This window comes from Tamandua tetradactyla, chromosome 16, assembly GCF_023851605.1.
Source record: "Tamandua tetradactyla isolate mTamTet1 chromosome 16, mTamTet1.pri, whole genome shotgun sequence".
NCBI lineage: Eukaryota > Metazoa > Chordata > Mammalia > Pilosa > Myrmecophagidae > Tamandua > Tamandua tetradactyla.
Genome location: NC_135342.1, coordinates 9,005,484 through 9,021,894, shown reverse-complemented (window position 1 = coordinate 9,021,894; position 16,411 = coordinate 9,005,484). Strand labels below are relative to the sequence as shown.

The 16,411-nt window shown below is 47.2% G+C and overlaps 1 protein-coding gene across 1 annotated transcript in view; it reads right to left on the bottom strand.

Annotated features, from left to right (window-relative positions):
- Positions 1 to 231: 231 nt before the first annotated feature.
- Positions 232 to 16,411, bottom strand: part of PPP2R1A (protein phosphatase 2 scaffold subunit Aalpha) — a 30,734-nt gene continuing 14,554 nt past the window's right edge. Inside the window, exons 4-15 of the mRNA XM_077130882.1 lie at positions 14,061 to 14,293; positions 13,744 to 13,891; positions 13,476 to 13,631; positions 9,464 to 9,578; positions 9,293 to 9,363; positions 8,789 to 8,923; positions 6,123 to 6,296; positions 5,740 to 5,800; positions 4,843 to 4,997; positions 3,603 to 3,745; positions 826 to 917; positions 232 to 674 (exon numbers count right to left, since the gene is read on the bottom strand). Coding sequence (XP_076986997.1) covers positions 658 to 674; positions 826 to 917; positions 3,603 to 3,745; positions 4,843 to 4,997; positions 5,740 to 5,800; positions 6,123 to 6,296; positions 8,789 to 8,923; positions 9,293 to 9,363; positions 9,464 to 9,578; positions 13,476 to 13,631; positions 13,744 to 13,891; positions 14,061 to 14,293 — 1,500 coding nt within the window. The 3' untranslated portion in view covers positions 232 to 657. The remainder of the gene's footprint in view (positions 675 to 825; positions 918 to 3,602; positions 3,746 to 4,842; positions 4,998 to 5,739; positions 5,801 to 6,122; positions 6,297 to 8,788; positions 8,924 to 9,292; positions 9,364 to 9,463; positions 9,579 to 13,475; positions 13,632 to 13,743; positions 13,892 to 14,060; positions 14,294 to 16,411) is intronic.

Below are 16,411 nucleotides of genomic sequence, written 5' to 3'. Positions count from 1 at the left end.
CTTTTACCCAGCATATTCACAGGCACTGTTTGCTATCTGAACTGCCCCCAAAACACCTTTGGGACCCTCTCCTTGTAGGTTGCAACTGAGTACCCATAGAATCCTTCTCGCTCTTAGGGACCACAGATGGGAAGAGGCCTAGTAATTATGTCTTGCCCGGTGAGAAGGGCTGAGACCATGGCCTTGATGGGGCATAACCCCCTTTTGTTCTGATGACTAAGATCAGACAACTGGCTATTTCTAGACCTTTATTTCTCTATGAGAAGGGGTAAGAAAAAAAAAGGAATAAAATGGCACAGTAGACACAAAAAACCACTGAGGGGAAAGAAGGGAGGGGTATAAGTAGGTAGGGGGAAGGGTATCCCCACTACAGCAGCAGGTTCCTGGGGATGCTCATATCTCTCTCCTGACATGGGCAGGAATACCCCTTTCTCCCAAAGTTGCTGTTCTGTCCTACCTGTCCCTCAGCCACCATGAGGGGACAGTAAGAAGTCTCCCTAGGCTGGGAGGAGGAGCAACCATGCTGGGGGAAGGAGCCTGGGGTCAGACCATGCACAGGGAGTGACAGTCGAAGTCCCCCAACTGCCTCCCTGAGGAAGGACTTATAGGGGGTGTGTGGGTGGACATCAGAGGCAGGCGTTGGCTCCTCTTCCAGCATCAGGCGAGAGACAGAACTGAAGGATAGGAACAGGCAGGCATCAGAACCACAGGTCTCCTGTGCCCACAGTGTTCCTGTCCATCCCCCTCCCCAGGAGCTGCTGCTCACTAGTGCCCCTCCTTTTAGACCACCCTCCCCTGGCAGTCTCTGCATTCTCAAGGTCTCACCAGTCAGAGCTTCCTGGGCAAAGTACTTGACATCTACATCCTGGTCCTGGGTCAGCTTCTCTAGGATGGGTTTGACCTCGCTCTGCAGTGTGCTGGAAGGAGAAAGGGAGAAAGGGAGCCAGCTGAGCTGGGGGCAACAGAAAAGGCAGAGAGAACCGAGCAGTGTGTATACAGCAAAACACCAGGTGGGTGGTATTTCCAGAGTCAAGGACAGACAGCTACATACGTGAATTAGAAGTCTCTGAGGCCCGGGATACAATTACTTTAAAGGCAAGAAGTCTGCTGAACCCAGATGGAGGTCTCTGTGCCCAGTACAGGCATGGGGGGTGGTCAGAGCAGTACAGAAAAGCAGGACATGGAGTCACAGGTCCCTAATGTCTCTGAGGCCCACTGGATGGCTTTCATCCATTCAAACAACTTTCCTGAGATCTACTAGGTATTAGGTGAGAAGGCAGTGATGAGTCAACCACTCTTGGTGCCTATCCCCTGGAGCTTAGGCCAGGAGGAAGACAAGAGAACTAAGGGAGCATAGGAAGTTGGAGAGTGGCACACCTGGGGCCCAAAGCAGGCACCCACACTCACCCAAAGGGGCCAGGGAGCATGTTCATGCCCAGAGTCAAAGGTCTAATAGTGGACTTAAGAGAGAAATTTAAGGTGTGAGGCTGGGTGTTGGAACAAAGACAAAGAGAAAATAGGAGTATCTCTTCAATCTGGTCCCTTCTCTCCAGACAACTTTGCTACTCATGCCATCCACATCTCTCCTGTGGCCTTCGGCAAGTTTCCCTACCTCTAGTGACATCCAATTCCTAAGTTAAACGCACTCGTAAAAGCATGTGATGACTTTCTCTCATTGCCTGTTTGGTTTTAGTGAATTATAGATTACATAGAAGGAGGGTCACACATCTTCAGTACAGACACATCTGTGGAGCTACCACTATGACCTCCAGGTCGAGAGAATGTTCCAGTTGCTCAGCAGGCTTTGTGTCTCCTCCTACAGTTGACAGCCTCACTACCCTGAAGAACCACTTTCTCGGCTCTATCATCTTCATTAGTTTCAGTTATTTTTAAACCTGATATAAATGAAATCAGAGGGTGTTTTGGGTTTGCCTTCTTTCCGTCACCTCCATCACCATGATGTCTGTAAGACTTACCAAACTGTTGCACAGGCAGTTGTCTCTTTTTTTCTTTGCTGAACACAGTATTTCATTGTAGGAGTAAATCACAATTTATCTGCCCTATAGTTGACAGGCACTTGGGTTGTTTCCGTTTTATGGGTATTATGAACAAAGCTACCAGGAACATTTGTTTGACAGACATAAGCACTAATACTCCATTTGTCTCACAGTATGTATAATTAGTTTCATTAGGGTCTACCAGTTTGGAGTGCTTGTAGCAATTTACAGCCCTACCTACAACACAGGAATTCTAATGGTTCACATCCATATTTTCAAGTTTAGGTATGGGGGAAAAGGAGGGGCAGTGATGATGCCCCACTGAAATTTACTTTGCATCTTCCCGATGGCCAATGATGCTGAGCACCCTCTCATCCTTCCATAGCCTATGTGGAAAATTTCTTTTTTAAGTACCATCTTCTGGGGTTTGTCTTACTGATATGTAACAAAATATATATCAAAAAGATATGAGTCTTTTGTCAGAAATGTGTTTTGGAACTATCTCCTTGTAGTCAGGAGCTTGTTTTTACTCTCATAATGCTGTCTCTTTTGATGAATAGGTCATAATTTTACCAACTTAATTTTTTCCTTTCTTTGGTTAGTGGTTTCTGTGAGCTGTTAAATCTGTGTCTACCTCAAATCATGACACTATTTACCTACATTTTCTTCTAGGTTTTTAATGTTTGTTTTAGGTCTTTCTGATTATTTTGTCATTTCTAATTTTGTTTATGGACAGAGGTGGAAGTCAAGGTTTTTTTCCTGCCACACAGATATTCAGCTGACCTAGTACCATTCATGAAACAGCTTCCTCTCTCCACTAGCTGCTGTGGCGCCTGCTCTATGATTTCAGTGCCCTATGATTATCTCCCATGGGGCATGTAAATATCCTTATGCCAATATCTCATTGCTTGACTTTACTATGGCGTTATGACCAGTCTTGATGTCCGGTAGTGTAAGTTCTCCAGCACCTTTCTTCAAGACAACCCTGGCTATTCCAGATTTTTACATTTCCCAGTGAATTTCAGAATCAGCTTCTCAATTTCTCACCGAACAACCTGCTGGAATCTGCCAGGATTGTGCTGCATGTACTGAAAACATCAGGGAGCTGTCTATACATGAATACTATGTAGGACTTTCTTAATTTCTCAAAGCAACGTTTCGTACATCTGGCAGTTCATACATCTGTCATTAAATTTATTCCTGGTATTGGATGTTTTTGATGTCATTGTTAAGTTATATATTTCTTTCTTTCTTTCTTTTTTTTGCACAGGCAGGCACTGGGCAATGAACCCGGGTCTCTGGCATGGCAGGCAAAATCTCTGCCTGCTGAGCCACTTAACGAAGGCCCACCTCTTTAAGTTATATATTTCAATTTCATCTTCTCATGGTTTGTTACTGGAATAGAGAACTGCCATCTCCCCTCCTGAGATAGACAATGTGAATTCTCATTCTACACTTAAGGAAACTAGAACCCAGAGAAGGGAAGGACAGACTCCAGTCGCACAAGCAAAGGGCAGTGCCAGGCCTCAATCACTGAACTTAAATCTTCAAAGATCAAAGATTTGTCAAGGGGTGACAGCTGGTGTCAGGGGGCCCAGGCCTCACCTGTTGTCCAGGATGGGCCCTATTTTCTGCAGGGACTTGGCCACGTTGAAGCGGACGTTGGCGACAGGATCTCCAGCCATCCGCAGGACAGTAGGCAGCATGTGCTTGGTGGTAATGTCCTGCCCACAAACTTCAGACAGCACCTGGGGGTGGGGAGAGGCAGGCAGCTGATATTTCCATGTACTCTCAAATTCACTGCTCACTCCCCTTTTCCTTTTCTGATCAGATCACTTGTGGAACGTCAGGCCCTAAGGGTGAGGTGAGCACTATGGGAGAATCTATCTTCCTCAAGGTCCCTTCGCAACCCCCCTACCCCATCTCCTTGACCTGGGCACTCCCGGCTCACTGTCCTCATACCATCTCCTTTTTTTTTTTTTTTTTTTTTTTTTTTTAGAGGGAGGAAGGGAAGGAAAGACAGAGAGAAGGAAGGAAGGATGGAAGGAAGGAAGGGAAACATCTTTAAACATTTTCTTGTTTTTATTGTATTTTGTTTGTTTGTTTGTTTTTTACATGGGCTGGGGCCGGGAATCGAACCGAGGTCCTCCGGCATGGCAGGCAAGCACTTTGCCCGCTGAGCCACCGCGGCCCGCCCCTCATACCATCTCCTTATCCTCTGGGATGGAGTCCCAATATCTAAACCTAGGGATCCCTCGAGTGTAGCGCTCTTCAGTATAGCAAAGGAAGAAACAAATATAAGGAAGCATTCTGACCATAAGTCTTCATCTTTTAATTTCTAGTTACATGCATGGTTTATAGGCAGGAGTACTTCCTATGTACCACTGTTCTAGGCACTTTGCATGGCTAAATAAATTAATCTTCAGCACCTGATGAGTTCATTAACTGCGGTTATAAATATGGTTATTTACAGGTGAGAAAACTGAAGTGCTAAGTGACTAGGTAAATTTCCAAAGGTCTATAGCTAATATATGGCAGACCTAGAATAGAAACCTAGGTCTGATTCTAGAGCCTGCACACTTTATAAAGTAATGGTTAACATATAGACAAAACTTTACCAGGAAGGAGAGGTCTCAGACTAGTCCTTGATCTCCCACCAGTGATGTACCTGCCCCCAGAGAGATCCTGTGACCTTAGGAACCCCCACCCCTAGCCTTCAGTTCCTCAGGGCTCTCATCCTAGTGACCCCAACTCCATGACATTTCCCCATTCCCAAGCCATCCTTCCTCTCCTATGCCCATGGGAGTGGGGACGGGGTGGGGGAGAGGGCAGTTCAGGTGCTCACATTAATGCAGAAGAGTGTTGTCATGCGGTGCAGGTAGTTGGGGTCCCCAGACATGGCCAAGACCTTGGGGATGATGGTAGCATGGGCCCACTCCTTCCCAAACTTCTCCACCAGCTTCTTCAGGTTGCTGGTGGCTGCCTCACGGATGGCATAGACTGCATAACAGAGAAGGCAAGGGGGGGCTGTGAATCCAGAGGTAATGCACTGTTGTGGGCAGAGAGCAAGGGTTATGCTCACTACTGCTTCTGAGCAATCCCTAGGGGGCCAGGCCAAGTGCAAGCCAATAAACTCTAGCCCAAGAGGAATAAAGTGCTTCCTAGGGTACCACGTGTCACTGAACATGCTTTAATACACCATATCTTCACAGCAGCTCCAAGAGGTAGGTTCCATTATTAGGCTCATTTTACAGAAGAGCAAACCAAGGCTCTGCAAAATGATATGCCCAAGCAAATTATTTAATACTTACTTTCTAAGTACCTGATAAAGAGGGTGTAAATTTTTATTTTTACCACTCAGTGAAAAAATGAACAATTCTCACATTGGTCCTGAAAATCTGGAATGAAACCTATGTTTCACAGAATGAACGTGGGGCTGAAAGATGGTGAGTCACTTGCAGGAGCCTACACAGCCAGAAGGCAGGAGTCAAAGCCAAGTATGTCTGCTTGTGGCCCTGGACCCTTCAGTAGACCGGGCAGCACCCTGGTCAACATGCCATCTTCCCTCCAACCCTGTACTTCTTAGAATTATCAAAAAGGCAAGGGAGCTGGCCTACATCAGCACCCAACAGGAAAAGGAAAATGTAACTATAGCCTCTCCCCACCCCCCACTAGCTCTGCAAATTCATCTGCCCTTATCAGAGTTCCATTCTCCACTTGCCCCCTTACTGGAGATACTCACCATGATCCACGAGCCAGGCCATGCACAGGGAGTTGAGTTTCTCATCAAAGAATTCCACCCCCTGCAGCAAAGGAGGCAAGAGATCAAGGGAGTATGGTAGAGAGAATTTCAAAAGGAAACTACATCTACCCTAAACAGACCAGCTACTTCTCAAGTGTACCTAATGTGCTCCCTTCCCTCCTCTCGCTTGTTGAATTCTATTCATCCTTTAAGGCTCTATTTCTGGTGTGCCTGCCTCTGACCCACTCAAGCAGTCCTCACACCATCCACTGAGTGCTGACAGTACCCAGTGACCATCTCCTCCACATGGCAGTGTGCCATCACTTGCTCTGCACTGACCAAAGTGGCCCACGCTGCCTGGCAGCCCAGGTTTCCTTGCTCACCAGCTGTCCAGCCAGCAGGGGCATGTACTCAATGATGGCCAGCCGCACCCGCCACTTGGCATCTTCAGCCAGTTCCACGATGGCAGGGAGCAGGGACTGAGACAGTTGCCGGATACCGATCACCTCATTCACACAGTCCAGGTTTGAGATGATGTTCAACCGCACCTCGGGGCACTGGGGAGAGGACAGGAAGGCTCTGAGAGGATGCCCTGCACACAGCAACCCGGGTCATCTCTTGAGGGCCTGCTACTGCCCAAGTTCAGCTCCCAGCCCAAGGTGTGTGTTCGAAAGGCACTGAATATTTATTTAGCAGTTTGGGAATCGTTCTTCAACACTGAATGGGTCTCCTTCCTAACGAGGTTAGCAATACATAGTCCAAAGCTGAGTACCCACGTGGGGTTGCAACTTGGGATCTAAGTGAGAACTGTGTGCTCCAACAAGCACCTTCCCATCTGGGTCTGGGCTCTAAAGCAGCATAAGAGTCACACTACATTCCCTCTGTCACCAGGCTTGCTTTCCCAAGCAGCAAGTTAACTCCTTGGTATAGAGCAACGTGAAGGAACCTTGATGTCTCAGAAAGCCAAGATTGGGAACTCGGAGGAGACAACCCTTGTTGGGGATCGTGAAGTCAGATATGACTTTGAGTCTGAGTGTCAGCCAGCGACCAAACAGAAGAACCTGCTCTCAGAGGAAGACCTGCCTGCAAATCATTTCCCTGGGGGTCAGGAGATAGATGGTGGGAGGGGAGGAAGGAATATGATTTCCTTGTCAAATTTAGTTTAGACCTTAAAATCAAAATAAATCACTGAAATGAATCAGTAAACCAAGTAAGCAAGCAGACCTGCATTGCTTCAAATCCTGCATTTTTCAAAGGAAGGTCTGGCTCTTGACCAGCTCCTGGGAGCTGCCCTTTAGGCCCTTGGTGTAAGCCTAGTACCCTGATGGCAGAGGAAAAGAAAGCCCAGGGACTAGGCCTTCCCCCTTTGAAAAGACTTCTGTTTGGCTATACTGAGAAAAAGGTCTTTTTTGTTTGGAAATCTTGTGTCAAAATGTAAAATATAAAGTTTACAGATCTAAAACTGAAATTTCAGATATAAGCCACATCAAGAAAACCATGATGGCTCTTTTCCTTTTTGTAAGAGAAGCTGCCTAGGGACAGAAAGACTGGCTAATGGGGCAAGGTTACCACGTGGTGCTTGCAGTATCTCAAACCAGGGCAGAAAAATACCCCAGTGCTAGAATTGCTTTAACACATCCAGCCTCACCTCCGTGCTCCAGCTGAACTGGAGCCTTTTCTTTGTGCCAGAAAAGAAAATGCTGTGACTTTGGAGAGTGCTGGAACACAGAGCCAACCAGAGGGGGGCACTCAAAGTCGAGATGAGTCCATTTAGGTATCAGAAGCAAACACAAACAATTATATTTCTAACAAAATGTCTACAAAAGTGTGAGGCAAAACTGCATGAGAAGCACAGCTCAGTTAAATTACTTAGGTCATAGTATTTTGGTTCTTATGAAAATAAATGTGGTTCATGTTATTAACAGTTCACATAAATAAATGCCAGAAGTAGGATTTCGAAACCTTTCTTTAAAAGGTGCACTGTTTTTAATGTATATAAAACCTTCAGTTGTAATTCTGGGGTTGAGAAGTATCCCCCTGTAGTAGAATTTAGTGACACAAGTTTTTCTGGTGATACAAGATGTAATGCTTTTTGTTACCAAGTTTTCTCTCACTTCCTGTCACATTGTGCCTGTATACACGTGCTGCGTGGGACGAGAAAACAGAAGTGACACTAACAAGTCACATCCTGGCACACGGTCCCACCATCTGTCCTGTCACCACCAAGGTAAACACCAGGGGGCCTACAAACCACCTCCACACCACACCATTCCTTCTGCTTCCTGAACAATTTCAAATCCTTACATCACTGTAGTCTCATCCCCTCTCCCAGAACCATGCAGCACCCTCTGATTTAGTTTTCCTGCACCTCTGCTATCCAACTCACTTGGCTCTTCCTTTCATGTTTAACTCAGGGCTCCTTTCTAATACCCAGACTTGCTCCAGCTCCTCACTACCAACAGACTCACAGTAAAATTCTCTTGAGCTCTCACCCTCTGGACTCCAGACAGCCTGAACAGCTAGGGGAGGTCAGGGGAGCAGCTCTGGCCAAGGGGACAGATGAGGATGTGAGCAGCCAGGGCGAGTGCCCTTGCTGGAACTTGCCCTTAGGAGGACTAGGGCCTGCTCCTGTCTGATGTCTTCCCCTCCAATCAGGGCAGCGTCTCAGACCCAGAGAAGGGAGGTCACAGTGTTTCAGGGTCTCTATGGCAGTATCTTAGCCTGCACCTTAAAACCCATAAACACATCCATCAAAGAACCTTTCTGGAAATCAGGGATTGCCTGCTGTATTTCCCCTAAACCTTTAAGTCTTTAAAGATCAAAACCATCTTATTTTCTGGTGTCCCTAATATTCAGGAAAAGAATAGCAAGGAGTAGGGTAACACAATTGCCAAATGAATGAAGAAAGGAAGGAAGAGACGCATAGGTGGTTGTGCCATAAACATTTAACTCATGGGAGTGGTGGGTGCCTGAGCTTCTAGAAGATTCCTGGTTAATCTGGTTACACTGCTGACCCATGTGCCACTTCCCCAGACCCTCCTGCCCTCACCTCATCCTTCAGCTGGGCCAGGAAGAGAGGCAGGAGGTGCTCGATGGTGTTGTCCTTGCCAAGGATCGGGGAGAGGCCCATGATGACTGAGGCCAGCGCTGACTTGACATGCTGGTTGGCATCTGACACCAACTCCTGGTGGGGAGAGAAAGGGGGACAGCACACACCTGGGTTAGGGCTACCAATTCCCCACAAGCCTTCTCATGCACGGATGGGAACAGCAATTCCTTGCATGCAGTTCCTCAGTTAAATGGTCCCTTCCCTAGCAGCCCCCACCCAATTCCAAAGTTTTTTGGATGACAGGATTCAGTAAACTCGGAGTGGGGAGCCCCCAACCACCAAGGGCAGCCGCAGGCCTCAGATGCTGCCAGTGATCACACACCCTGATAATTACTTCAAACCTAAGAACTGCGTGGTTTAAAGCCAGGAAACCAATTTCCATCAGGCTATATCCCCCACCAAAGCTCAGACCTGCATTCCTCCTCCCACCAAACCCCACGGCACCTTGATGCAGGGCAAAATCTGGGTCATGATGACATTCTCACGGCAGTCAGCTGAAAGGTTTTCACAGAATTCTGTGGGTGGGGAGAGGGAGGAAGGGGAGGTGGGTACGATGTCCTGGGCCCATACTAGCCCAACACCCCCACGTGTTGTGTTCTGGTTGTAAGCACTAACCTTTGACCTTGTGAGAGGCTGCAGCCCTCACCTCAGCCTCACAGTCCTTCATCAGGTTCTGGAAAGCCGGGACCAGGTCTGTCTTGGTGATTTCAGGCCCCACTGCTTTCTGGAGCTGTAGACAGGGAAAGAGAGTGGGGAAAGGGATAGGGTTTGGCAGGCACTGTGGGTTAGTCAAGTCAAAATAAAAATAAAGGCAGCAGAACAAGGAGAACAAGGCTGGGCCTCAGAACTGCAGCCACAACCAGCCCCAGGGCCATGCTGTGGCCCTGGGCAAGTCTGTTCCGGTCTTAGAGCTTCGGCCCCTCGGTGATTTGGATAGTCTCTGGATCATGTACACAGCAGAGGAGTTACATTATCTGGTTCAGATTCTTACTCTTGTACCAGCTGAGCAACCGCGGACAAGTCATTCTACACCTTTGACCCACAAAGTAAAATGAGGATTCCAATGTTGGGGGGGAGCTGCCTTAGTACTGTAGTGCTAAAAATAATCCATCTCTTCACTATTCAAGCCACTGAAAGCCAATGGGTTTTCTGTTACTGGATTCAAAACATTCTAATGATACAGTGGCCCTCAGTGTCTGATTTATATACTTCCATTAGTTTTCAGATCTGCTACTTTTGCAATTAAAATAAAACAATAATTAAGGGGAAAGACAGTATACTTGGTCCTGCCTGTCTCCTGGCACCAGGCAAGGCACTTGGGGTTCTACTACAAAGTAAATTTTTACAGCTGAGTGAGAAATAGGATGGTAAATTACTAAAAAGGAAATAAAATCTTGAAGGGCCTAATGATGTCCATGGCAAATGGCACCTTTAAGGACATAACAAGTATTACTGGGTGCCTGTTGTTTGCCAAGCACTGTTGTAACAGCCTGCAATTCCTACCCTCACGGAGTGTTTATCCTAAAACCCAACGTGATGCAGTTCATACTGTCCAAAGGCAGGGATAGAACAATCTTTCTTTAGTTATGACTCTTCCATGCATATTGGTATCTGCACGGCCATGTTTCTCTAATACATTTTCGTTATAGAAACCCCTAAAAGCAGTAAGAAAGCAAACCCATGCCCTACTAAGTTTTCAGCACAAGTCTTATGCTTGAGTTCCAAGATGGCAGCTTAGTGAGGCATAGGATTTAGTTCATCCTCCAGAGCAGCTAGTAAACAGCCAGGAAGAGTAAGAACAACTTCTGGGGCCACATCAGCGACTGGACACACAGCATACATCAGTCTGGACAAGCTGTGACCTCACATAGAACTTGCATGAGACAGAACTACAAGGCTTCTCAGGCTCCAGCTGCCCCAGGCAAGGTCAGGTGAAAGGAGTTAATTCCCTGGAAGCTGTGCCTTCCCCAGAAGAGGGGTGGAGCCCACCTCAGATGGAATTCCTCCCTCAAGGAGTTTAGACTCAGGGACTGGAAAACTGAAGCAATTAAAGCCAGCCTACAACCTCTCCTCTGTCTCATCCATGCCCTCATCAGGGAGGGCCTGCTCAAGTTAAAGGCACCACATCACTTTATACTGGTTGGAAGCTGGAGGCAGACAAGCAGGAAAGGAAAAGCACAGAGTCTAGAGGCTTCTAGGAAAGTCTGTCAACCTGCTGGGTCTCATCCTCAGAGAAAAGTATTGCAGGTGACCTTTCCTCCTTTCCTCCTGAAAAATCTGACTGGGGTCTATAATATCCGAGTAGACCCTCCTAAAAACACATTAAAGGATCCATATAGACAGGGCAAGAAACAGAAAAACAAGAACTGAAAAATTCTTATCAGTTAGACAAAAACCTATGCTAGAGATCTAGAATAAGGGGAACTGAATGTCAAAGAACAGATAGAGAACAAAGCCATCCAGCAAGAAAATCCTAGGTAAAAGAGTGAAAACAACCTCCAATAAACTAATTAAGGAAATCAAATGCCTAGATGCCATCAAAAAATAATGAATCATACTATGAAAATCAAAGACATATCCCAGTCAAAGGAACAAACAATTCAAATGAGAAAGGAGTTGAAACATCTAATTCAGGATGTTTGGACAGACATGAAAGATCTCATCAAAAACCAAATCAACAAGTTGAGGGAGTACATAAAGACAATGGGTGAACAAAAAGAAGAAACTGAAAGTCGGAAAAAAATCACAGAACTTATGGGAATGAAAGGCACAACAGAGGAGATGAAAAAAATGGAAACCTACAACGATAGATTTAAAGAGGCAGAAGAAAAGACAAGTGAACTAGAGGATTGGACATTTGAAATTCGACACATAAGAGAAAATACAGGGAAAAGAAAAGAAAAATATGAGCAGGGTCTCAGGGCTCTGACTGACAACATGAAGTGTGTGAATATACATGCTGTGAATGTCCCAGAAGGAGAAGAGAAGGGAAAAAGAGAAAGATTAATGGAGGAAATTATCACTGTAAAATTTTCCATCTCTTATGAAAGACATAAAATTACAAATCTAAGAAGTGCAGTGTACCCCAAACAGAATAGATCCCAACAGACATATTCCAAGATACTTACTAATCAGACTATCAGATGTCAAAGAGTGAATTTTGAAAGCAGCAACAGAAAAGTAATCCATTACATACAACGGAAGGCCGATAAGAGTATGTGTGGCTTTCTCAGCAGAAACCATGGAGATGAGAAGACAGTAGTATGATATATTTAAAATTCTAAGAGAGAAAAACTAAAAACTGCCAACCAAGAATTCTACATCCAGCAAAATTTTCCTTCAGAAATGAGGGCGAAATTCAAACATTTTCAGCCAAACAATCACTGAGAAAATTTGTGACCAGGAGACCAGCTCTGTAAGAAATACTAAAGAGAGCACTAGAAGTAGATAGGAAAAGACCGGAGAGAGAGACGTGGAGAAGAGTATAGAAATGAAGACAATCAGTAAAGATAAAAAGAGGAAAAAAAATAGATATGACACATAAAATCTAAAAGGCAAAATGGTAGAATGAAGTACTGCCGTTACAGTAATAACACTTGGTGTTAATGGATTAAACTCCCCAATCAAAGGACACAGATTGGCAGAATGGCTTAAAAACAGGACCCAACTATATGATGTCTACAGGAGACTCATTTTAGACCCAAAGACAAAAATAGGCTGAAAGCGAAAGGTTGGGAAAAGATATTTCATGCAAAAAAAACCAGAAAGAGCAGGAGTAGCTATATTAATATCTGACAAATTAGATTTCAAACATAAAACAATTAAAAGAGACAAGTTTTGTGCTTCTCTAGCAAGTCCTTAGAATTGCTTGGGCCTCTCCATCTACAGCCACCAGCTACAGGAAAAGGACAGAGTGATATTTAAGGTCCCTCTGGGTAGATGCTGACATCTCTCCTGATCTCTCTCGGGGCCCCACAAGTCAGCCCCAGAAGTTCTGCTTAAGCTTGCCCCTCCAGTTTCTCCGGATGTGCTGTCCTACTGAGAACATATCCTGTCCTGGCCCTCACACAGTCATCTTGTGGGAGCTGGCGGAGCACTACCTGCTGCCCTCAATGCTTCTATGCACCCTGGCACCTGCAATAGTTTGTTACTGAACATCCCCTCTGACTGCCTGCTCCCCGAAGGTAGGGGCTGCACTGACCTCACTGTGCCCCCGGAGCCCAGCAAGAAACTGGTGCTCAATACTGCTTACGGAACATAGCTGGGCCCTGTGGGAAAGGCACTGTCCCAGGAACCCTCAGACATTGTCCCTGGCCTTTAGGGACTGGTGGGGTCACCCGGCCCAGCTGATTAAATCCGTCTTTCTGAGCTCCAGTTGCACTCTTAAAAAATGAGGCAAGTGGATGAAGTCAGGAACACAGCACCTCCCACCACTCCCTGCTCCTCTCCCAGAGTCTGAACGTGCCCCCAGAAGCATTCTCAATACAATAACTCAAGTAGCCCCCATCCACCAACCCAAGTCGGCAAATGAACTTAAAATCCCAGCTCTTGCCTGCAGCTCTGCCCCTTCACCTCTGAGGGCATCCAGTCTCCCTATCCACAGGCCACACCAAGGCCCTGTACCCACCTCTGTGAACTTGTCAGCCACCATGTAGCGGACGCGCCAGGATTTGTCCTCAGCAGCCTGTCGGAGGGTGGGCATCACCAGGGCCTCCAGGTCCTCCTGGGGCAGGAGCTGTGCGATGTTCACACATGCTTCCACTGCCAGCAGCCGAACTGAGTCCTGCCAAGGAGATCCGAATGGGAGAGGTCACCAAGGGGTTAAGATCTGGGCTTCTCTTTGGAGGCAGGCTCAAGAGGGAGGGGTTGGTGAGTACAGTGGGAGGCAACCTCACCTGCTCATCAGAGGCCAGGTTGGAGAACATGGGGATGATCTCACTCTTGACATTGTCCAGCTCCAGCACCTTGGCGAACTCCCCCAGTTTGGAGGCTGCGGCCCGCCGCACCATGGGGGTGTCGTCTGAGCACAGGTTCCGGAAGTACCTGGGGGCAGTAGCAGGCTCAGGAGGAGGAATTGTGGGGGTTCCCAGAGAGCTCCAGCTTTAAGGCTGGGGGATGAAGAGCAGGAGCTGGGTGAGGGCTGAGACTGGAGAAGTGGACCAAGGGAAGAGGAGAACCCTGTGCTTGCAGGGGGGCAGGGGCTAGGACTCACTGCCGCAGTTCTGCCTTTACTGCACTGGACACTCGGGGGTAGCAGACGGAGAAGAGGCCACAGGCGGAGGTGCGGGAGGTGAACCAGTCACCACCCGCCAGCCGCTTCACTAGTGGCACAAAGTGGGCCTCCAGGTCAGAGGGTGAGTGCTCATGTGAGATGGCCCGCAATGACTCCACCGCCTTGTCGCGTACCACCGTCTCCTCCACGGTGGCCAGGGACTCCAGGGGCGGCTGTGGGAACATGCAGAACGCAAGGTCACCCAGTGACTCCCCCCCACCACACTGCCAAGAAACCTCCTCTGTCCACCCCACAGCCTCCAATGCAGTGTGCCTTCCCTTAAGTTGTGCATTCTTATGTAGGGTCCATGACAGACCTGCAGTGGGGTCCGTGAACCTCAAAACTACATGAACCGTTTTCTGAGGAGAGGGCCATACCTTTCATTAGTTTCTCAAAGTACAATAAGAACTCACATTTACTGGACCATCTATTTGCTATGTGCCAAATATTTTCTAAGTGGGGTCTTTGTGTCAGAACTTCAGGGAACACTGGTTCTAACTCACTGAATCCTATGAAGCAAGCCCTCTTACTGCCCATATTTCAAAGAAGAACTGAGGCATAGAGAGGTTAAGTAACTCACACAAGCTAGTAACTGCAAAAAGCCAGGATCTCAAGCTAAGAAGCCCCCCTAAAGGTTCAACAGTTCAGCTGTGGGTTCCAGGAGGCTGGAATAAGGACCTCAAGCTACGGGGCCTCAGGCCTGGCTCCCTGGTATGTCAACATGGGCCTGGAGGGGCTGTGATATTTAGAGATGCCCAAGTGTCCCCAGAGCAAGGACTGGTCCCAGCCCACAGCAGACATCGCCAAATACTGACCTACTGGAAGGAGACTCGGCCTACCCTAATCTGTTCAAATAAAGGAGTAGGGCTGTGATCTGGAATCCAACTTGGCCTGACAGGTAGAGAAGGCAGAGAGAAATCATGAACGTAAATACTCCTGGGCCAGAAAGTATACAGAATAGAGCAAGGAACAAAGATGAAGGGTGGGGGCAAACTGGGGAGCTCATGTCCACTGAAGGGGGACAGCTGCTTCCTAGCAACATCAACTGTGGAAACACAGTGGATAAAAGCAAATCTGATATTCCTCAAGAAGCAAAAAAACCTAGATTTTTATGTGGTAAATCTCATTTGACAAAAGCTGACATGGATCAAAAACTTGAGGGCTAGCACGTGAGGTCTGTGCCACAGGAGCTCAAGCTGGGGCAGGGTTCCTGGTTCAGAGAAGACTCCAGGTAGCACCAGTATGGGCGTGGGGTTACTGGGCTACTACAGGGATGGGGTCCTCAACCCCCATTTCTCCTGCTGGCAAGGCTGGCACTTACATGTACTCTATCAATAGATACCAGACGGCTACAGACCAAACTCCAGTTCTGTTATAATGGAGGTCTGAGGGTAGAGGCTGAGCAGCTGTTACCCAAGGGACTCTTTCCCAGTGGGTTACTACAGAGAGTGCGTTCAAAGCCAAGCACCCACAGCAGACCACCTGGAAATATCCTAGTCTGGAGCAAAGAACCAGATTCTGGGGATAGAGCCCAGAATGGGGCATTTTTAAGGAATTCCAAGGGGTGCTTTCACAGAGTGGAGTTCAGGGAAAACCACTGTAGAGGCCTCCCTGGTGAAGGACTGGAGGAGAGGGGTTCTTAAGCCTGGAGACCATGGATCCCTGCCGAAGTCAAAGATGGGCTCTGGGACGAGGGGGAAAGGAATGGGGAGAAGTTGTGAACCTCCTAGAATTAGGTATACTTTTATGAGGCAAAGGTTCAGAATTTTTATCAGATTCTCAAAGGAATCCAGGATCCAAAGAATGAAAGCCAACTGATAAACAGGCTTAGAGCCACAGCCACAGGGGTGCCTGTGTAATTCCAATTCTTCACAGCTTAGTCCTTGCTCAGTCTTTATGGAATGAATGAATTGTACAACAGCTATTCTCCATTTCTCCTAACTTGTCAAAATCCAGGTTAACTTATATTTTCTCCAGGAAGCCTTCCTTAACAACTCCCTATCCCACCTAAATGAGGCTGGATCCCCCCTTCTGAGTTTGAGGACCCCTCTATTCCTTTTATTTACAACTCTGAGTAGTTTGTGTTGCAACTAGGAGCCACCTGCATATACAGCAGGGGGGTGACTTCAAGCCAGGAACCCTGATCTGATCCTGGTTCTGCCTCTCACCAGCTCAGACAAGTCATTTAAAGTATTCTGTCCCTCAGTTTCCTTATCTGTGCAATGTGGCCAACACCAGTACCCACTCACAGGGTGGCTATGAGGAAACAATGGGTTAACTACAACGGGCAT